General features: G+C 39.4%; 1 protein-coding gene across 1 annotated transcript in view; it reads right to left on the bottom strand.

Moving 5' to 3' along the window:
• LOC149224722 (uncharacterized) overlaps window positions 1-24,266 on the bottom strand; it is a 92,940-nt gene extending 68,674 nt beyond the window's left edge. The window contains exons 1-2 of the mRNA XM_089388264.1: window positions 24,144-24,266; window positions 21,307-21,448 (exon numbers count right to left, since the gene is read on the bottom strand). Of these exons, the coding sequence (XP_089244390.1) occupies window positions 21,307-21,448; window positions 24,144-24,266 (265 nt within the window). The remainder of the gene's footprint in view (window positions 1-21,306; window positions 21,449-24,143) is intronic.
• Window positions 24,267-24,525: the final 259 nt, after the last annotated feature.

The raw sequence follows: 24,525 nt of genomic DNA, 5'->3' as shown, positions 1-24,525 counted from the left end.
TCGATTAGCTTATTCATTGAATAACAAAGAAAATTAGGTAAAGGAAGCAGAGGATTCAATTGGGCATATCTTGCAATAGTAACCAGGTAAATTTATATTTTGTGACACTTCTATAATAATGAAAATTAGGTAAAGGAAGCAGAGGATTCAATTGGGCATATCTTGCAATAGTAACCAGGTAAATTTATATTTTGTGACACTTCTATAATAATGAAAATTAGGTAAAGGAAGCAGAGGATTCAATTGGGCATATCTTGCAATAGTAACCAGGTAAATTTATATTTTGTGACACTTCTATAATAATAATAATAATCAGGTAAATTTATATTTGGTTGCGTTCAGGTTTTAAGTTGTAGAAAGGTAAAGTCAATATAACGGAAGGTGCTCAATAATATTAGTAGGAGTGAGGGGAGATATTGAGTAGAATGTAATATTTAGGGTGGGATGTGACCTGAAATATTAGGTAAATTTTACTAATATTACATTTTAATTAGTATTTCTCCCCACCCCTGGCCATTATTTATTAGGTGGGGTGTTATAAATATTGGGTAACATATAATATTGTAATATTATATTTTATGTAATCAATATATTTGTAGCAGTTAGTATAGATGTGTTCCATCTATAAATTTAATAAATAAGCGGATAAAAACTTAATATTTACAATATGACAAGATTTTTAATCATGAATATTTACCATGGATATTATTAACTTCTAAGTAGGTTTTTTCACAATACCATGAGCCAATTCCCACAAGAGAAAGATAGAGAGGTAGATGAGGGAAAAAAATTATAATACCATGAGCTACTACCATGGTTAATCAATACCATGGGCCATCTAGACTTTGGATTCTTATGTTATGGATCCAGGCTTTTAATTGTTACAATACCATGACTTATCAATACCACATGCCCAAAACAATGAGAATACTTTTATATATACATATGTGAAATTTATATAATATAAATATTATTACAAAGAACTAGGATAGATGCATCTTAACCAAGGATCCAAGCGATGAGAAAGAAAAGTGATTAACAATTACAGAGGAAAGATAATATGTGATTCTTTTATTTTTTTATTATTGTATTTTCTTTAACATGAATGATCCAAAATATAGGTTTAATATTTTACAACCAATTATGTTTTTATTAATTTAGAAACTTTCTTAAATACAATACAATGGGATAATATTTAAGAAACAGAGTGAGGTGGAAGGGGGAACACAGTGTGGGAGAGAGACATAGAGGTGAGAGACACAATGAGAAAGAGAAAGGAAGAGAGAGAAGGGGGAGAGAGGGAGGGAGAGAGATGGATTTGGAGGGGGAAAGAGAGGGAGTAACAAAGGAGAGATGAATATGGAATGAGGGAGAGAGGAGACGAGGGAAGAAAGAGAAAATGAGAGGATAAAGATAGGGAAAGAAGGGGGAAGAGAGAGACAAGGAGACATAGATATGGAGGGGGAGAGAGAAGGAGATAGGGAGGGAGATAGTGACTGAGTTGGAGGGTGGAGAGAGAGTGTATGTATGATGGGGGGAGAGATGGAGGGAGGTGGGAGAGAAGGGGAGAGAGAGGAAGGAATAAGAGAGAGGAGAGAGGGGGGGGGAGAGAGATGGAGTTGGAAGGGGAATAAATACATAAAGAGAGAAAGGTGGAGAGGGAGTGACAAGGGAGAGATGAAGAGTCAGAGAGAGAGAGAGAGAGAAGGCGGAGAGAGAGAGAGAGAGGAAGAGGGAGGGAGAGAGATATATAGCTATGGAGAGAGAGTGTGTATGTTTTGGGGGTGAGAAAGAGATACAAGGGGAGATAGAGATATAGATGGGGTGGGGGAGCAGGTAGAAGAGAGAGGAAAAGAGAGGGAGGGAGGAAGAGGGATAGATGGGAGATAGAGATATAGATGGAGGGGGTAGAGAGAGAGAGAGAAGGAAGGGGAGAGATAGAGAGGGAAAGGAAGATATATATATATATATATATATATATATATATATATATATATATATATATATATATATATATAGGGGGAGAGAGAGAGAGCGTGACATATGTTTAGGGGGTTGAGATAGAGAGACAAATAAGGAGAGATGGAGGTATAAATATAGATAGCAAGGGGAGAGAGGAAAGAAGAGAAAGATAGAGAAAGTTAGGGAGAGGCAGATAGAGTGAGATGGGGGAGAGAGGGAGGGGAAGAGAGAGAAGGAGAGGGGGAGGGAGATAGACACAGAATGGAAGGTGGAGAGAGAGGGAAGAAGAAAGAGTCTCACAAAGACAAATACAGACATAGAAGTTAGATCTAGAAAGTCATGAATATTTTAGATTTTCAATGTGGTTGTTGATTTCTAATCCTATTTGATCACATGCACTATATGCATTGATTTTAGTGTAGATGTCAATTTATAATTCTATTTAATATCTTACACTAGATGCATTGATTTCAGTGTCGATGTTGATTTCTACTCCTATTTGATTGCTTGCACAAGATGCATTGGTTTTAGTGTAGATATTGATTTCTAATCCTATTTGATCGCTTGCACTAGATGCATTGATTTCAATTTAGATGTTGATTTCTAATCGTATTTAATACCTTACACTAGATGCATTGATTTCAGCATAAATGTTGATTTCTATTCATATTTGATTGCTTGCATTGATTTTAGTGTAGATATTGATTTCTAATCCTATTTGATTACTTGCACTAGATGCATTGATTTCAATATAGATGTTGATTTCTAATCCTATTTGATTGTTTGCACTAGATGCATTGATTTTAGTGTAGATGTTGATTTCTGATTTGATGCAACAAGATGTATGATGTACATTAATTTCAAAGTAATTAGATTAATAGTGTGCATTGATTTTAGTGTAAGCACATCTCTACCTCCTCCATCTATATCTCTATCTCTCATTGTCTCTCCTTCTTTATCTCTCTATCTTAGCCCCTAAACATACACACTCTCTCTCCATATCTATCTATCTCTCTCTCCCTCCCTCCCTTTCCCCTCCCTCTCTCTCTCTCTAACATTTCTCTCTCCATATATATATCTCTTCCTCCCTCCCTGTCTTTGCCTCTCTCTTCTTCCCTCCGCCCCTCCCCCCGCCCCCCATCTATATCTCTATCTCTCCTTGTCTCTCCTTCTCACCCCCAAAGCATACACACTCTCTCTTAGTGTAAGCACATAAAAATTATTCAACCATAAATACAATAATTGAATTTTCATCCTAAATAAAGTGTTTGCTTACCCCAAATGTTTGCTTCTTGAAACTATAAACTATTTATAATTGGGTACATTCTTATTATTCCCATTTTCCATCATTTAATATTGTTAATTACTTTGCATTCAAAGGCAGTAATAGAAAATAACTACCATTGAAAATTATTTGGTGTTTAACACTCCATAAGTCACAATGATTGAATTTCGAAAACTACTATTAATATTGGAGAGCAACAGAGACAATGTATGTTGTTTACTACAATAGCTCAAGTTAAATATTTGAATGGTCTATGATTCCAACTACTCTTTTCATAGGATCGATATGAGAAAATGGAAAAATTAATAGGTGTGACAATAGGAACAGTAGAAGAAAATAGTTTCAGATTGATTGCAATGAAGCTTGTTTGTAATGGACTATATTCTTAGTATTCACATTTTCTATCTATCAAAATTGTTACATTAACACTTTGCACTCAAAATTTGTATTTCATCATTCAAGTTACTAGCAATCTCTCTCATCTCAACAAACTGGGGTAACTAAGAAAATTTTAAATTAAATTGACTAAATTAATCTTAGACATATTTAGCATATTTAAAATGATCACAATAATTAGATGTTCAACAAACTTTGTATGACTGCACACCACTGAAACCAACCTAGATCCATCTTAACACCGGATCTATCAAGTGTTGAGAGGAATCAAATCTCTTGAGGTGCAAACCTTTCCTCAAATTTTACACTCAAAAAATAGGTTTGCACCTTGAGAGATTTGATCCCTCTTAGCGCTTGATAGATCCGGTGTTAAGATAGATCTAGACTAGTATTAAAAAAATATCCACTAAAATATATGGCAATAAAATATTTAACGAATAAATTATCATCATATAAAAAATATTTCCACCGAAATTTAAATACAGATTTGTTTTTATAATATTTTTCCAAAATACCATTAAATTGTAATCCAACAAATTTACATATTATTTTAATCATTATAAACATAAATAAAAATCTTCCTTTCCATGAAAAGACAAGAAACAACCCACGAAGTATCTAGATCCTCACGACAAAGGACAAAGTTATCCTTCACTTGTTTTTTCTGGGTTAAAAAAGAATAAAATTTCAACGTAACCCGTGATGGTATTTCTAGAAATATAATTGATTTTCAAATTATGTTTTCTTGGAAAGAATGTCAGAGACAATTTAGCCCTTCGGTGATTGTGAAGGGTTGGTAAAAAGAGTTTGTGAGTGGGGTTCTATCGAGTTATGTCATTGAACTTCCGTTTGGTCTTGATTAACGTACACCCATTATAATTATTATGGTAGTGTAAAATGTTTAATAATTACGTCAATATATATTAAAATATTTAAAATTATATAATTCCAGTGGGTTTAATGGTTAAGAGTATGTGTCTTCTCTTAAGAGGTTACACGTTCAGGGGATAGAGTATGTATGCTTTTGTAGACTTAGTAATCAAATCGTTGCGGAGGTGGGTCCCTTGTCCCACAAACAAGGGGATCTCATACACCAATTTGGTGTCTGGCTTGGCTGTGACATTAAAAATGGATATTATTATTATTATTATTATTATTATTATTATTATTAAAAAGGAAGTAATTAATGGTTGTATTAAGGAAGTGTTGTTTAGTTGTAATTTTTAATATTTTAATTTATTCAAATCAAATATAAATATAAATATAAAATATATATATTTTTAATTTTGTATGGTAGATATGTTGTAATGTTTTCTTTAACATTTTGGTTTGGTTAAAATAAAATAGAAATGGAAATAAAATAAAAGACAGAAATTAATAATTAAACTAATCTAGATTTATTTTAATTTAGGATTTTGTAAGCATTTAAAAAGAATTAAATCTTTTGAAATATATATTTTTTTAAATAAAAACAAATTTAATCCCTCTTAATATTTGGTAGATCCAAAATTAAAATAAGTGATTATATAAATAAAACAATTAAATCTTTAATATATAAATATTATATAATATTATTTGATTTGAATAATTTTCATTGCAATTATGAAGATTATTGAATTATTTGAAGCATACAAAACCATTTCCACTATTAAAACCAAATAATTATCCCTACACCAATTATTTATTTTCCTTTAGCAAGTGTTTGACGAAAATAAAACTTATTTTATTAAAATACCATAGGAGTCACAACTCGTAACTATATTATTAACGATAATTATTTAGTCTAACGTACCATAGGAGTCACAGCTCGCAACTATACCATATGAGTCGAACGTACTACGCATTATAGAATTGATAAAAATTCAAGTGCTCATTTGAATGCTAACAAGATCCATGTCTTTTTCTTTCGATGTGACTAATAAGTTAGTAAGACAAGAGGTTATCGATGATGCCAATTTGAAGGATATAACAACTTCTTATAGAAGTATGTTCTCTAATGAAAAGTGCAATGCCTTTAAAGTATTTTGATGTGAGTTAAAGAAATGATGGATATCCCCTCACCCCATCCCTCCCTCACCATGATCACCCAAGTTTATTTTTCGCATATTTTAAATTAGTGAAGGGTTCTTCCATTGATGAGGGTGTATTGAACTATAGATACCTTTTTCATCTACACTAGGTAGAGACACTAATTCCATCTTTGGATTTGGCATTCACGATAACTTTTTATCCCATTGGAGGGGTTTTTAACTATCATTCATTGCATGGAATGGGAAGGGATTATTAAATGGTTGTAGTGTAGAAAAGTGTAGGCCCAACCTAGTTTCAAGTTTTAGGAATCACGCTAGTTTAATGCCCAACCCATTTTCAAGTTTTAGGAATCACATCAGTTTAATGCCCAACCTATTTTCAAGTTTTAGGAAGCATGTCAGTTTAATGCCTAACCCAACATCGATTTATGTTGTTGTTTTTAAACATGAATATTTTCCAAAGCATGAAACCCATAACCCTACTCTATTCTTTCACTTTCGCTAAGAATAAATGCAACAATAACACAAATTTAACACAATGATTTTTTTGGTCCAATGACCCTACAAAAACCCCAAAGAGAAAACCAATGAAAGAGAGGGACATTTGATTTATTACCAGAGAATTTATTACAACAGTTAATGAAATTAAGCAAAATGAACTTAGGTCTCTGAATTCATGCCTAGAATTCCTTAGAAATTGTGATGTAGTTGCTCCTCAATTTTTGTGCCCTCTTGCTAAAAAAATTGTGCCAACTTTAGTAATGTTTGATATCAATAAATGTTGTTGTCAGTCCCCTCAAATATTGTGCCAAATAACCCGTTGAATTTTTGCCCTAGCTTTCTTGATTTCTGTGTTGTTGTAGCAAGTCTGTTAAACCCTCAAAAAGCATGCCCAAAACTTCTCAAAATTTGTGCAGTAGTACCTCGAATTTCATGCATGAGATTTGCTACTCTGACAACACAATAAGAGTGTTGCAACTTCTCAATTTCCATGCCTAAGTCCCTCAAAAATCGTGCAAATTCAGTTTGCAATTACTGCCCTTGAAATCTGTGTTGGTGCAGTGGTAGTTTGCTAAAGAGTACCTTGAAACTCATATTATTTGTCCTTTCTCCCGTACTTTTTGTACTCTCCTTCCTCTGCTAACTTTTTCCTCTTAACCTCTTTTGCTCCTCTCCAATTCTCATGAAGAAAATGTCCAAATGTCGTCTTCTCCCCTTTTGTTCTTTCATTATGAAGAGAGACCTAACCCTAAGATCTAATGGCTAATATTAGATCTTATCCAATTAAATCAAAGGTGGAGATCCAATCTCTCATTGGCCCATGAGATGCCTTTTTCCCTTAGTCCCCTTTTCATTAATTACTCAAAAGGTACTTTATGTCTATAATGTTACTTTATGACTTTATTTTTCTTAAAGTCACTTTATGTTAATAAAATCACTTTGTGACTTTATGGCTTATAAACTCACTTTAACTTTATTTCCCATAAATTTAAGTAAAGGGGGTCACATTAGGACAATATTCCCTAGGCTAGACACCAAGCCTCAAGAACACTTGTCCTTGGTACTCGTTTTCTAATTCTCCCTCTTACAGAGGAAAGTGTTTCTCACCACTCCCATCTTATCTCTAAAGTAAACATGCTTGCCCCTTGGAAAGGACTTGGTGAGAATGTCGATGACCTACTCATTAGTAGATAAATACTCAAGTTGTACTGCTCCTCTTTGAAAATAGTCACAGATGAAGTGGTATATGATCACTATGTATTTTGACCTATGATGAAATACTAGATTCTCCATGAGTTTAACAAAACTATGATTAACGCAATAGATCACCATATGCCTCAACACCCAACGAAATAAAAACACAAACATCTTGTGAAGTCAAATGGCCTCACAACTAGCCTAACTAGCTGCCATATACTCTACCTCAACAAAAATAAATGCTACTGACTACTGCTTCCTCTTGAACCATGTAGACATTGCTTTCAAACCCAACCTAAACCAACACTTCGATGTGCTCCTCTTGTCACCAACACATCCTACCCAATTTGAGTCTATTTAGCCTATAGGTCTGATTGCATCCCCTTGAATGTAGTCCAAACGATAATCCATTGTACCTTATAGGTACCACAACACATGTTTCATAGCCACCCAATGCTCCCTCCTGGGCTTCACCATAAACTCACTCAATGTGTTGACTATGAAACAAATATCTGGTCTAGTAGTGGCCAAATACATCAATGAATTGATCAACTAACAATATAAAGATGTATATACCAAATTGGAATCAGAAGCATGCAACTTCTTCTAGTTGGTAATCATAGACATGGCCATGGGCCTATAGTCCTCCATAGTAAATCTCCTCAGTATGTCCACTACATACTTTCCCTATCCCAAGAAGATATGCCCATCCTCCTACCAAACCTCAACCCCAAAAAATAGTGTATCAATCCTATATCAGTGATCTCGAACTCTGAAGCAATGTCTCTCTTAAAGTGACCAATGAGTCTCTCCCCTCTTGTAATAAAAAAATCGTTAACATTTAGTACAAGAATGAGCGGATCCCCGCCAACCACAATGTAATATAGGCTCGGATCTACATCACTCTTCTCAAAAACCATCTATTGCAAGTAGGAAATAATCCATGAATACCATGATATCGGTGCCTACTTCAATCTACATAGATGAGAGTCCCTCCCATGCACCTTGAAGCCTTGTGTTTGCTCAATGTAAACCTCCTCCTATATGATCCCATTGAGAAAAACAATCTTCACATCTATCTAGTGGATCTTCCAACCCATCTCTATTACAATGAAGATCACTGGTCTAATCAAAGTGTATCGAGCTACTGGTGTAAAGGTCTCCTCATAGTCAACTCCCTCTACTTGTGAAAACCCACTTGCCACAAATCAAGCTTTAAACTTCTTAATGCTTCTATTCATAACATACTTGATCTTGTGGAGCCACTTAGAAGTCACCATTGATTTCTGCTTAGGTCTTGGCACTATCTCTGACCCATCATTCTTCATGATTGAAGCATACTCTTCCACCATGGCATCCCACCATACCGTTTGACCTACAACCACCTCATAACTAGATGGCTTGGTATATACAATGCTACTCACCATATCCAAATAGCCACCAATTCTCTTTGGTGGTATGCTCTCCCTAACTGACCACTTGGGATTTCACATTGTCTCTTCGGCTTTGTGCAAGGTATTACAAAGCCATCTTGGCTTCTTCTTCCCTGAAGTAACCTCCAACATTAGGTTGGAAATTTCCTCCTCTAAGTTATGAACCCATGATGATGATGCCCATGTGGTTGGTGGGGAACCTGTACCCTGTGACCTTGTAACCAGTGGACTTGTCACCTCTGAAGCCTGTGATCCTCTAGACCCATGTGAACATGTACATGATGGTCCCATACCCTGTGATGGACTCCCCTACTAAGGAGACTATTTCTCTACATGATCTATATCTCGTGACCTCCTCAAGTCTCTCTTCTCCTCAAATCTCTTGTCCTGCCTCACAACAACCTTCCTCTGTGCAAGAATATATATGTGGTAGGCCTTGGAGTTCTTTTTATACCCCACAAAAATTCCCTTATCGGCTATTAGTTCTAGCTTTTTCCTCTACTCCTTAGGGACATGTGAATATGTCAAGCACCCAAAAATTCTAAAGTGCCCAATCTGAAGCTTCTTCCAAGAAAAATCCTCCTCAAGATTCTTGTTCCCAACACTTTGTGTGGGCTCTTGTTCTGCAGATACACTACAATGTTGGATGCCTTAAATCATTGAAGGAATGGTATCCCATGATCATGGAGCATGGCTCTTTCTACTCCCACTATGGCCTTGATCTTCCTCTTTGCAACCCCATTTTGTTGTGGGGTGTAAGGAACTATCCACTCCCTCTTGATGCCCACTCTAGCATAGAAATCCTTCATCTCATTGGAGGTATACTCGCCCCATTGTTGAACTACAACACCTTGATCTTCTTCCTTGTTTGGTTCTCCACAAGATTTTTTAACTCTTAAAACCTCTTGAAGACCTCATCCCTGGTCTTCATGAAATAAATCCAGGTCTTCCTGGAATATACATCAATAAAAGTGACATAGTACTCACATTTTCTTAATGATAAGGAAGACATCAGACCACACACATAAGAGTGAATAAATTCAAGTATCCCACCTACCCTACTATCATTGCTTTTGAAATATGTCTCGGTATACTTTCCCAAAGCATACCCCCTATACACATCCCAATAATCTATATTGAACTTTGGAAATCATGTGACAATATGCCTTAATACTCTCATATACCCATGGTGCAAGTGGGCCATCCTCCTGTGCCACAACTCACATAGATCATTGCTACTAATGTTTGAAACAAACACTCTAGTAGGTTGAAACATGAAACTATGAAGTTTCCCATGTAAGACTCTAATCAATCTGGAATAAGTGATACTAGATACCTTGGGATACATAAGAACCTGTCCATACCTTAGAACACCACCTCATATCCCTTTTCCTCAATCGTGGACACTTACATAAAGTTATTCTTTAGCCCTGGAAAATTTAAGACCTTTATTACTTTCAAGGGATGTTGTGACTCCGTATAAAAGGACACAGTCCCAACATAAACTACTCTAACCATGGAGTCACCTCCAAGAAACACCTCCAGATCCATAACCCTCTCTGTAAAACTTGTAAAATTCTCCCTAACCCCTACCATGTGACATGATTCTCCACTTTCAGTGTAGTAGACACTAGAGGATGTGACACTCATGGAAAGACTAACAACCAAGGAAAACACCCAGTCAAATCTGGTGGAAAACTCATCCACTTTGGCTAACTGTAACACCCTTCTTATTGGGAAACATCACTACATAATGTCCCATATTCTGACAAGCAAAGCATCTCACTTTTATCATATCCTTCTCCTTATGTTTACTCTTATGTTTGGCCTCCCTCGAACCCTTCTTGGCCTTCTTCTTTCCCTTTTCTACTAGGGCCACATTCTCCTCATCTTTTCCACCACACTGCCCACCACTCTTGGCATTTCATCTTATCTCCTCTTAATGGAAATCATCCCACATTTTTCCCCAATCTAGAATATTTGCCTGGGAAACTATTCCATCAATGAAGGCATCCCAACTCGGTGTAAAACTACTCATGGCTGATCTAATCAACTACTCATTAGAGATGGTTTCACCCACGACTGCCAACTCATCTCTTATTGAGGTGACCCTAGTGATGTATGAGGATACAATTTCGGTTTTAGTCATCTTGGTTTGCCCCAGTTTTTCCCTCAACACCATCTTCATGTTCTCATTGGTGCTTTGGAAAAGTTTAATTAAGGCTTCCCACATCTCAAAATCATAAGTATTCCTCGAAACATGGGGAATAAAGTGTCATTAATAACATGTAGAAGGAGTCTTTTGGTTCTCACATTCCTCTTGTTGAAATCAACGAGTAGTATTGGATTAGTGGGGGTATATACCATAATCTCTACAATATCCCATAGTTCAAACTACTGAAGCACCAGCACAAACCTCTCCTTCCATGGGATAAAATTTTCATCCCCACTCAGCCATCTTCCACCCTCAACCTTGTTCTCATGACTTCCACAACCCAACACAGATTTGTCCCAGGGGTAAACTCAACTCCCTCTCAACCACACAACCATGTTTAAGATTCTTGCTTAGTCATCGTTTCTCACTATTTGGTCATTGTTTCTCAATGTTTGTCATTAGATTGCTGACTACTACTCTGATATCATGTAGAAAATAGTAGGCCCAACCCAGTTTCAAGTTTTAGGAATCACATCAGTTTAATTCCCAACCCAACATAGATTCATGTCCTTATTTTTAAACATGAATATTTTCTAAAGCATGAAACACATAAGCCTACTCTACTCTTTCACTTTCGTTGAGAATAAATGCAATAGTCACACAAATTTAACATAATGATTTTTTTGGTCCAATAACCCTCGAAAAACCTTGAAGGGAGAACTAGCGAGAGAGAGGGGGATATTTTATTTATTAGCAGAGAATTTATATAATAGTTAATGACAGTAAGTACAATGAACTTATCTCCTTATATTCATGCTCAAAATTCCTTGGAAGCTATGTTGTATTTTCTCCTCAATTCTTGTTCCCTCTTGCTTAGAAATTTGTGCTAACTTCAATATTTCCTGGCACTAAGAAATGTTGTTGTCACTACCCTCAAATCTCATGAAAAATAACCCCTCAAATTTCTACCCAGACTTTCTCGATTTTCATGCAACTATAGTAGCTCTGACAACTCTATAAAACCCTTAAAAATCACATCCAAAACTTATCTAAATTTGTGCAATAGTACCTCAAATTTCATTCTTGAGATTAATACTCTAACAACACAATAAAAATTCTACAACTTTTTTATTTTCCTGCATGAGCCCCTCAAAAATCGTGCAACTTCAGTCTGCAATTACTACCCTCAAAATTTATGCTAGTAAAGTGGAAGTTTGCTGGGGGTTACCTTGAAATTCATATTGTTTTTCATTGCTCTTGTCTTGTCATGCTCTCCTTCCTGTGCTAACTTTTTCCTTTCAACCTCCTTTTCTCCTTCTCTCCAATTCTCTGAAGAAAATGTTCAAATGGTGCCTTCTCCCATTATCCTTTTTCCCATTTGTTTTCTCATTAAGAAGAGATACCTAACCCAAAGATCTAATGTTTGAGATTAGATATTAGCCAATTAGATCAAGGGTGGAGATCTAATCTCTCATTGACCTGGCATGAGACACCTTTTCATTTTATCTCCTTTTCATTTATTACGTAAAAGGTATTGTTTGACTTTATGACTGTATTTCTCTTATAGCCACTTTATGTTTATAAAGTCACCATATGACTTTATGCCTTATAAACTCACTTTAACTTTATTTCCTACAAAGTTAAGTAAATGGAGTCACATTAGGACACTCTTTCCTAGGCTAGCCACCAAGCCTTAGGAACAATTGATCCAAATTTATGCAAGAATGAAATGGAATACATATATGAACAAAAAAATAAAGGTACAATGAAAACAAAACTTCAATTCATTACTAATAAAGTACTAAAAATTGTTTACATGCATAAAGGAAATAAACTAGCTCAGACAATGGTACTTATCTCTAGAAAGAGATGTGGCAGCTACATGCCTTTTAAACTATGTTACAATGAGGATCGAAGAGTTATTTATTATTGAGAAACAATGGAAAACCATAAACATCCAAAAACCCAACCCTAGGAGATGAAATGACAAAAGTTTGTGGGCCTTGTTGGGGTAAATTGGTATATCAAATTCCCAGGGTCGCAACTTTGGCATACGATCTCTATTTGACATGCAGGATACGTCGTTAGAAAGGTCAATCCAAGGAATAAAATTTTTTATTATAAACCAATGTTACAGACTAGAATTTTTCCCGTTTTCCAAAACAATTTCGTTTAGGGCCTCGAAACAGCTCAGGAAGTTCAGGGCCCGAAAAACTGCCAAAAATAGTAAATTGTGCTACAATTAAGGAAACTAAAAGAACCAATAGTGGGGGTACAAGTGGAATAGGTGGTTGATCACTAATATCCGGCTACATCATTCCTCCCCCTCATGAAGCAATGGTCCCCGTTGTGTTGAGTGCCTCCATGAGATGGGGAAACTTCTGCTGAACTTGGCCCTTGGTGAGCCACATGTCTTGGTGTAGGAGTTGGTTAGCTTTGACAACCCGATATAATTGGATCTTCTGCTAGTAAGTGTTCTCGATATATATGTCCATGATCTGATAAGTTTCGTCATGTTCAATGCAGTGCGAGTTGAGCTTTGTTGGTGTTAAATACTCAACAATGGTGGAAAGTATGGCCGAAGGCGATCCACATTGAATACAAGGTCAAATATAAGGAATGGGGGGATATTGAGCTCGAAAGTGTTGTCTCCCAAAGCCTTGGTGATGGTGTAAGCCCCATATCATAGTGGTCAAAGCTTACGATGGGCTTCAACGAGGCACTCTTTCTATAGATGTAACCAAAATTTATCGCCCACCTGAAACTTATGGGGCACCCGTGTTGATCATGTCATTGTTTGTATTTTGCATTAGTGTTCTCCAGGAGGTCGTGAACCAACTGGCAGTTGTGCTGAATGCACTCAATAAACTTGGTGGATTTATCAGATTCAGACTGAACATGGGAAAATTCTTCCTATGTAATTGCAAAAGGCAGTGCAACATCAAGGGGACATAATGGTTGAAATCCTGGGCCCACTTCAAAGGGGTTGTGGCCAGTTGAGCTATGGAGAACTCTGTTATAGTTGTGTCATGCATACAGAAGACTCTAATCACATGCCCACAAATTGTTAGATTTGTACATGCGTAATATGTGCACAACCATCATGTTGATGACCTATGTCTGACCATCAGTCTAGGGGTGGAATGTAGTAGACTTGGTGAGCTTGGTGTCCAAAAATGACCAAAGGCTTGACCGAAACGTGCTTAGGAACCTGCTATCCTGATCTGATATAATGGTATGCGGGATCCCAAAATGTACCCACACTCGTTCAAAGAATATTCTGACAATGGCCTCTGTTGTGATTCTCTTCTTGCAGGTAACCAATATGGTCATCTTAGAAAATTTGTCGATGACCACAAACACACAGTCGTTTCCATGTTTGGTAGAAGGAAGTCCAGACATACATTCCATGGAGATGGATTCCCAAGGCCGGTTAGGAGTAGGCAAAGGAGTATAAAAGCCTTGCTTCTTAAGAGTTGGCTTGGTAATGGCACAGGCAATGTAGAATATGATGTATTTTCCAACGAGATTTAGCTAATAAAAATAATTTTACAGTATGGCCACAATTTTCTCCACGCCAAAGTGTCCTGCGATGATCCATGTGGATGTTGGTGGCTGATGAGCCCCAATTTTGGTACAATTTGGGCTCATTTTTGGCCTATTTTGCTTGCTCAAACCATTCATTTTTATTGTTTATGCATACACTTCTTAGTTTATTCATGTTGTTTGTAGGAGAGAGGATAGGCACTTTATCTACGTAGCTAATGCATTGTGATTCCAGGTTTTGGCATTAAAAGGGAGCAAAAGACAACGAAAAGGTGGCAAGGAGACAACGAGTTGGCATTGCTGACGTAAGGAGAGGTTGTCCACGGTCTTGGGGGACATTCCTCGTGATCCTCACCAAGAACTCCGAGCCCCACTCCATCCTCCCTTCGAGCTTAATACACGGCCAGCTGTTCTACAGGAACAGCAGTTCAAAACTGCTCTACAGGAAACAGCATTTATGATCATCCTACAGGATCAACAGTTAAACTATAGATTGAACAACCGAGCTCCTAGAATCATGGATACTTGTTGGAGCATCGTTTTGTATAAGTATAGAAGCCTTAGCCTTGGTTAGGTTGTTGAAACTCTCGTATTACTATTGTAATTTTGGAGCACAGCTCAAGTTTCGTTCTCTTTTGTAAGCCAATTTGGCATGTTATCAGATTATGAATAAAGAAGGCCACTTTTGAGTTAGTTCTGAGTTTTCTCAAGGAGCTATAGCTCTCAGGTTAGGGCCCAACCTGAGAGCCATAGACCTCCTCAATGTTGTAATGCATTTACCATTAGTTCCAGCACTTGAGTTTGTTTAGTTTCCTATGCAATTCGGATTTCCAGCTTGTTAGTTTAATTGTTTTCATTAACATAGATAGGACTGGTATGATGCTTTGCTTTCAGTATTCAAGTTTGATAGGTTGGTAGAATAAATCTCTTGGAGCTCCAACAAAAAGGCTGTTAGGACTCACTGCCATCTTTCTTGAAGATTGGGGTGCAGCCCATAGCTAGCCACCAAAAACACGCATTTCTTCACTTGATGATTGCTGCAATACAGTCACTGTTACGTTAGATGCTTCCTTGTCATCCACTCATGCACTGCACTCCTTTACCACAGCTTCATGCACATTCTCCTTCGTGTTTTTGATTGTTGATCATTGAATTATGAGCACAGGTAGTTAGGTTGATGCACTTTCGGTTTGATAATAGTCATAAGCATTTGTTACATTTACACTTCTCCCTCTCGGCCCATTACCTTCTCCTCCACCTTGATCACACATGCACACACATCTTCTCGACCTTCACTCCGCTCTGCTATCTCTCCAAAGACTTTCACTCCTCGCATAGCTCCATTCTCTAGCCCTCGTTGTTGACCTAGTCCTCCATCTTCCAACCTACTCCCTACATTCACTCCCTATCCCATTCCTTCACTTCTACATCCATCACTAGCCTCATCCCCACCTTGCATATCTCCCCCTACCATTCCATTACTCCTCCATCACTCCAACCACTCACAGTAGGTCATCCTGTAGCCATTTGTAGACATCCTGTAGAAAACAGAGTATCCTGTAGGATCCTCCACAGCCATCCTGTAGGAGGCCACTCTCTCGGTTGCTGAGCATCTGAATGCGAGGAACCTCTGTGGATGGATGCTAAGGATCCTTAGGGACCTCCCCTAGCCTTCCCAACCTGTCCCACGCTTTCCTTCCTTCTCCATCCCATCTGCACAACCAAACCCTAATTAGCACACAATCACAATCATTCCACACATTTAAAGGGAAAATACAAAAACATGTCTTTTATGATGCAAACAGCTTAGATCCATGCATTTCCACTTATTAGAGGTAACAGCAGCATTGGTAGAAGTTTCCTTCACATTCCTTGCAGTATAGAGGTTAGACTAGTTAAATTAGGGTTTCCTAGGTTTACATGCTTTGATTTGCTTTCAGATCATTTTCGCCAAGTAGAGTAGTTTTCTCTGAGTTAGCTTTCGTCCATCATTGATAAATCTTCTTCTGTGAGCCTATAGAAGTTGGCTTGAGCCCTAGCGGACTTGTGCCAGCTGACCAAGTGACAGCTGCGACAAGAGCTAGTACTTGTGCATACAGCACCGTCGCTTCCAAGTTTGTACGAACTACCGGGTTGATAAAATGAGAGACAGGAAGCCCCAGGAGTTGTAGCAAATACTGGAGCTCACCAGTGGCCACCCACCTATCCCACTTGGACCCCCACAACTGTCTCTTTCAGTTTTTCAATTTCCTTAATTGTAACACAATTTACTATTTTTAGTAGTTTTTCGGGTCCTGAACTTCCGGAGCCGTTTTGTGGCCCTAAACGATGTTTTTTGGGAAATCTGGGAGCAACATGGGTCCATGGATCGATGTTTCTCTTCCCAAAGTTGTATTTCTCAGATGGATCTTTCTAACGAGATATTGTGTGCGTCAAACGGAGATTGTATGCCAAAGTTACAACCCCGAGAAGTTGATGTACCAATTTACCCAAACGGGGCCAACAGTTTGGCGTTTCATCTTTTAGGGTTAGGTTTTTGGATGTTTATGGTTTTCCATTATTTCTCAACAATAAATAGGCCTTCAAGCTTCATTGTAACACAATTCAGAGGCATGTAGATGTCACATCTCTTCTCAGAGATAAGCTACCATCGCCCTAGGTGGTTTATTTTCATTTATGCTTGTAAGCATATTTTAGTATTTTACATTAATGAAATGAAATATTATTTCCACTGCATCTCTGTGTTTATTGTTATTTCTGTACTTTATTGCGTTCTTGCTTAAATCCAGATTAGTGGTATCATAGCGGTCTACTTTTCCTCTGTTTTTCTTTGCATGTCCCCAACGAGGTTGGGATATAAGGAGTTAGGGCTTGAACTGGTCGAACCTTTGCAAGACCAGCCTTACAAATCCCGATGGCCTCCCATGGCGGAAGACAAGAAAGACGAGGGGGCAGGAGATCCTATCAAAATATTGCTCGAAGAAGCCCTCGAGCGTCAAAGGAACACAATGATGGAAAACTTCACCCAGATCCTTCAGCGGCTACCCAGAGGCAATGCATCAGCTCCCAACAGCTACTCTCGAAATGCCACACCCTTTAAGGTACAAGTTAATTTTTAAATCCCCATATTCGAGGGTCAAATAGACGCAGATGCCGTAGATAAATGGTTAAATCTACTAGAAGGGTATTTTTTGTTCATGATTTTTCCAGTCAGGAAAAGATTATTTTCGCTCTTCTCAAAGCAGCCCCCCACGTCAAGGACTAGTGGGAAACCTACTACGAGTAGAAGGATGAAAGTAAGGGCTCATTGTTTTCAACCGTACCCACTTGGAATTCATTCCAGGACACCATCAAGGAGCAGTATTACCCTGTCAAAAGATATGAGGATGTTGGCTTAATGGGGCCTGACCCAGGTTCAGAAATGTTTAGCCAAACAAATCTAGACACTACCGACCCTTTCGGCAACAGTCCACAGAGCGCGGACTAAAGTCTCACCCGAGGTAGTATAGGAGGGTGCTGGAACCAGGTTTCTGCACCCTATGGATGTCTTGATGTGGTCTAGGTTTGCACAGAGCGATCCTACACGCTGTGTTGCAGCTGTCTTCTCGGGGCAACTACCTTAGTCAAGCGTGAATGCAATTTACCCTTTTCTGTGCTTAATATTATTATAGATCTTTTGTTACTTACGAAGGTACAGCTCTTTCAGTTATTATTTAACATAAACAGACATGCGCGTAATCATAAATTAGGAACAGATGCATAAACCAGAATCTAGAACAGATACACGATATTTCAAAATCAACTTATCTTTATTAATGCCTTTATCCGGTTACAATCCACTTCCTGCCCTGTGCACACAGCTGCAGGGGTCCGCGCACACAGCTGCGGACTCTACCAAGCCTCTGTGCACACAGCTGCGGAGCCTCTATCTCCTATTACAACCCAAACTTGTACTTACAGACTTAGATCTATTATCACTTTCAAACACCCTTGTTTATTCTTCTCTTCCCAAAAACTGTCTTTTACACTTAGATCCTTGCTCTTATTTATACATTCCCATGGTCTGTGGACCATGGGTAGGCCGACACATTCTAGATTAATTTATAATATTTAAGGGCTGACTACCCTTAGACTTGACCCATTACCATTCGTGCTCTACGCACTTCGCGGAGCTTTTACAATACAATACCCAAAAATGTGGGCTTTAAACCCCAAAACCGTTATGCGGGGATCCACTGCTCATCAGGCCCCCAACACAATCATTGTGACTCGTCCCAAGTCACTCGTCAATGTGACAAGACGTGCTTCCAAGGCTTCGTGGTTCACCATCCTTGTGAGTGACGTACTGCGCTTCGTTGTTCCATCCTTTCTTCTTGCAATACTTCTTCAAGCTCCTGCTCCATTGCCCCTACTAATTCACCTAACCGATGATGCTCATTCTGCTATGCTCGGTTAACACAAAGCGGCTCCTCATAGGATTTTAGCTCTAGTTGAGATGCTAAAGCCATGAACTCTTTGTGCAAGTGCAACAAGTTTGCAATCACTGGTCCCATATACTCAATATCTATTGCAGCTTGTGTTGCATTTTTGCAAGAGAGATGTTGTGGTCCACGAGGTCCCAATCTTCAAATTTCGTTGCACTTGTCCACGACCTTCTGTCTTTTATGCCAAGATTCACCATCTCGCCCTTATCTTTCATAGATTGCTTACCCGACCACAGGTTTCACGGCGATATTTGGACCAGTCCTGCTATCCATCTGGGAATTTGTGGTATGTCTCTTACCAATGGCATTGGGCTCGGCATGGCGACTTCGGCTGTCGGAATTACGCAGTCCCAAAGGTCCTGTAAAGCATCGAAGTTGGACGGGTCCATATCTATCAGGTAACTCAATAACTTAAGTCTCATAGTGCCATGGTTTGATTGGTGGGTGACCAACTTTGATTTATAATCTGGCCAATATTCAAATTCAACCGTTCCCTCTTGTTCTGGTTCATTAATGCGATACAGACTGGAGAACGTTTCAAATCCAATACTGACTTCATGTCTTAAATTCCTATCGTTTGCTCCTTGGTGCCTCAAATTAACCATCTTGTCATGAACAGTGACCTCAATGGTCACTTTTCCACCTTTCTGCGCAGCAGCGCTACCCTTTATGCGCAACCGTGATTCCTGTAATAAATGCTTCTTACGTGGAACCCTGTTTCCACGCAGCTTTCCTGCAGACTCATTTATAGTCCCACGCCTTCTTTCAACTACTTGAAGTGTTGAGACTATACTTCGGTCGATTATTCAAGCAGCCGACCCACTCGTGTAGATCTTCAAGCAACTTCCATTTACCTTTCCTGGGAAGGGCTCCCCATTAAGCTTGCCGAGCTAGACCACGCCACCATTTGTGACCTCTTTAACTACATATGGACGCAACCAATGCATTCAGAGCTTTCCAGGGAATTTCTCAAACTTGCTATCACACAGTAAGACCAAATCATTGACTTTGAACGTGTGCAACTTGATGTGGGGATCATGCCAAACTTTCTTGCATTGTTTCTGTACCTGCTGATGGAAGCCTGCCAGAAATCGTTCTTCCTCTAGTTCTTCCAGTTCCGTGAGCCTCTTTTCCAAGGCTTCGAGGTTGGCCATGCCTGTCATCGCTGCTATCCGCAAACTAGGTACAATGTATTCCATTGGCATGACAGCTTCTGTGCCATAGACTAACCTAAACGGTGTCTACCCTATCAATTTTTTGCATGTGGTTTTGTATGCCCATAAAACGGCAGTTATGCTTAAATCCCAATCAGTTTGTTGCGCTTTACGTAATTTGGTCAACACAATCTCCAGAATCTTGTTGAATGCTTCTACGGTCCCGTTCGCTTGCGGATGGTATGGCATGCTTTGCTGATATACACCTGGAATTCTTTAGTAAGTGCGCTGATAGTTTCATTAAGGAAGTGTGTTCCGCGGTCACTCATTAGAATCTTCGAGCATCCAAATTGCATCAAGATGTTTTCAAATAAAACTTTCGCAGCTGTAGTAGTTGTGCAGTCCTTAACCTACTGTGCTTTTGCCCATCTAGTTAAGTATTCTGTCGCAGTGATGATATAGCGTGCACCTATCTTCCCTTGAGGGGTGATAGGCCCCACAAAGTCTATGGCCCATTTTTCAAATGGTTGCAGCGTCATCTGTGGATTGAGTGGCATCTCATCCCTTCGCGATGGTCTCCCAGTCCATTGACATATGTCATAGGCCCGACAATACGCTTTTGAGTCTTGATGTAGGGTTGGCAACCATAGTTCGGCGTGAAGAATCTTCTGTGTTGTCGCCCATCCCGCATAATTTCCTCCTACAACCCCCCCCCCCAAGTGCTTCTGCGAGAATCTGTCCTCATTCAAATTCAAGTACATATCTTCGTAATATTTAGTCATTTCCCATTTTGTAGAGATGCCCCGCGATAATAGTAAAATCTGCCTCACATACCACCAATTCTTTCTTCTGCTGAACTGAATATCCCTGCAGCGCGGTCCTTGTGGTTAAGAAGTGGATTATATCCTCGAAGTGGCCATCTGCGATGCGTACTGCATAGAGCTATGCATCAGGTAGTCCTTCCTCCAAATCTGTTGGTTGCTCACCGTTCTCAGTTTGGGATAGGTGATCTGGGCCTGTGTTTAGGTGTCCCAACTTTACGATGACCTTGAAATCATATTCTTGAAACAGTAACAACAATCTACAAATGCACCCCCCCAACACAAGCTTGTTCACCAGGTATTTCAACGCAGAGTGATCAGTATACATTTTAAAGTACCCACCGAGGAGATAGTGGCGGTATTTCTGGAGTGTGTATACCATCGCCAATCCCTCACGCTCAGTTACAGCGGAGTAGTTCTTTTCTGCTTTAGACAATCGTCGACTTGCGAACACGATCGGGTGATCAATGCCTTCCACTCCTTCCTGCATGAGTACAGTGCCCAGCGTAATACCCGACACATCAACATGTACATGAAATTCAATGTCCCATTTTGGGAAAACCAAAATGGGAGTGGATGCCATCTTTTCCTTGAGAATCTCCAGAATTTTTTTACTGTCATCATTCCAACAATATGTAGTGTCATTTTTCAACAACTGTTCCATTGGTGCCATGATTTGTGCATAGCCCTTAATAAACTTTCGATAGCAGCTAGTGTGTCCCAACGTGGTATGGAGTTGTTTGACACTGTGTGGCGCTTTTAGATTGAGTATGACAACAATCTTCGCAGGGTCCACCATCAGGCCTTGTCTATAGACTACATGGCCGAGCAAGTTGCCAAAAGGGACGAGGAATGTACACTTCTTAAGGTTCAGCGCAATCTGGTGTTGTCGACACATATCCACCATCAACTGTAAGCTCGCTACATGTTTATTGACTAGCCCAAATGCAGTCCAATCGTCAAAATAAACCTCCAAAAACTTATGAATGAATTCCTTGAATGCGGCCACTACTACGCGCAAAAATATCGTTGGCACGTTTTTCAATCCAAAGGGCATAACAATGTCCTGAAAACATCCCCATTCCATCGCAAAGGTGGTCTTGCTCCTATCTTCTGGTGCGATCTTGATCTGATGGTACCCCGAGAACCCATCTGTGAAGGAGTACACTTCTTGTCCACTAGCATTCTCCAGGACTTCATCTGTAAAAGGGGTCAGGAATGGGTCGTGAATGCAGGCATCATTCAGTTTTCGGAGGTCCATGCAGATTCGAATTTTGCCCTTTTGTTTTTTCTCCTGCACTATCATAGGACTCGCCCAGTCAGACTCTTCCACGGGTTCAATAATTCTTGCTACGAGCATTTTGTCCAATTCTTCATGGACCTTTTCCTTATACTTTGGATTCAAACGATAAGGACACTGCTTAACTGGCTTCTCTTTCCGGTTTTAGAGTTATCTTCATCATCCCTAGGTCGTCGAGGATTCCTTTTAACTCTGTTATTTTGCTCGGGAATAAGTCTTGATATTTGCGAAGTAACTTGACGACCTTATCCACCGTGGCATCATCCCAATAGTCCCCAAGGGTTGCGTACTTCGGCTCCTCATCTATACCATTGTTCACTTATTTCGTTTTCAGTGGCGCGGTGATGTCGAGGTCCTCAATCGATGGTCCTCGAATTTCGCGACTCCCTTCTGTTTCTAGAATGTTAATGTTTTGGGGGTGATCATCATCATCCTCCACTTGCATGTTGTAACATTCTAGCACATGGCTTAACTGATGTGACCATTTTGGTTGAACTATTTCTTGTGGTTCCTGAGGTATTTTGAAGATGGCGACTTTCACAACTTGCAGCACATCGTCAATAGTATCCATCCATTGGTCTTCAAATAAGAACGTTAATAAAAACCCTTCGCGCAAGATATCCCATTCGCCCGTACCATGTCGAAGTTTTGTCTTAGTATACCAGTTTCTTGGGATGACATCTAGGGTATGATAAAATAAGTGTACCCATTCAGGCTGGGGATCTTCGCCATAGGCTTTGGTCCATTTTGTGAGGTGTATGCACGGGTTATCGTGTCCATCGTATTTCTCATTTATTCATAGTTCTGGCTTCCCAAACCTTAGCTGCATCATCCTCCTGCAATCACGCCAGTTTTCAAAATTTCCTTCATGTGTTCCCCACCAACGTGTAGGTGTTGTGTGCAACACCCACTTTAGTGCATCGAACCTATGGTGCTCTGGTACTGCACTCTCAAACTTGCTCAAGAATTCGTCTACCACTGTCAGTCCATCATATGTTGGTAGAACTTGAGCCTGGGCGGATACGCAAAGTAGTGATTTGATCATCATATTACAATTTAGCATCGTCACTTCACTCAACCGATTGTGCCATATCTCATCTTCTTCATCGGACTCCGAAAGGAAGGATTCTATGTGCTCCCACGGGGTCCTTTCATCTGCAGTTGGATTTATCCAATCCTGGTTTCGCGCGGTTATTTTATAGATACAATCTAACTCCTCATCGCTTCCGTCATCGTGCACAGGTTCTGTGTAATGCTCTCCTTCGGTAGGATCCCACAGAACTATCACACGTAGGGACTTTTTCTCGAAAATAATTTTCTGCTTCTTTAGGTTGATGACTCCATTCATATCCGTTTCCCAGTCTATTCATAGTAATGCGGGGTAAGGGTTATTGTCATCTACAATCTCTATTACCTCGAAATCTATCTGCGTGCTCGCATCGTCGATATCCACTGTTACTCCTGTCAATCTTCCCATGGGCAAGATCTTTTGTTGGTTCGCCATCCGTAATTGAATAGGAGACCACTGTAGTGTGGACCTGCCCATGCGTTCCCAAGTATGCTTTGGTAATACGTTCACGTTCGAACCTAGGTCTAAGATTACTTGATCCATCTCATATTCACTAATTTGCGCTATCAACCGCATTTCCCGTCCGGTGCGCAGAGCATGCTTCCCCATTTTTCGAACTACATGCGGCTCCCCTGACCTTGCGCACCTAGCAATAAGCTCTTGTAGTCCTTTAACTACCTTATTGTCTCGTAGCAGCTTCATGCATGTCTCTAAAAAGGTAGTAAGCACAGACGGATCCATTCCCAGTTCTGGTTGATCCTTACTACTTGAAGTAGAGGCCTCCTCGAAGCTCTTCTTAGCTTCCATAACCGTTTCCTTTGCGCGTTCCGAGTCAAGTTCAGATTCCTTTGTAGGGGCCTTGCGAACCCATGTATCATCCTCGGGTTTCTTTCCCCTATCTTCCCCTGTAGTCGCACCACCTCTAAGAACCATATTCACGTTGGGGTCTTCTTCGCATGGTTCCAACCTCATCATTTGGATATTTTGAGTTGGAGTAGGCTGTAGTACCCCTTTCTCGCACATCTGTGCAATCAACGTTGGACAATCTACTGCTTCATGGTCAAACTGATAACAATATGGAAAACATATTCTAGTCAGATTTGTACAGTCTCATGCGTAGTGCCCAGGTCCTCCACAGTTGTAGCAGATTAACTGTCCACGCCCTCGTCCTGGTCCCATTCCTCTTCATCCT

Source organism: Pinus tabuliformis, chromosome Q (assembly GCF_031772625.1).
Source record: "Pinus tabuliformis cultivar Carrire ecotype Pingquan chromosome Q, CPIR1, whole genome shotgun sequence".
Lineage (NCBI taxonomy): Eukaryota > Viridiplantae > Streptophyta > Pinopsida > Pinales > Pinaceae > Pinus > Pinus tabuliformis.
This window is presented reverse-complemented; position numbering and strand designations above follow the sequence as displayed.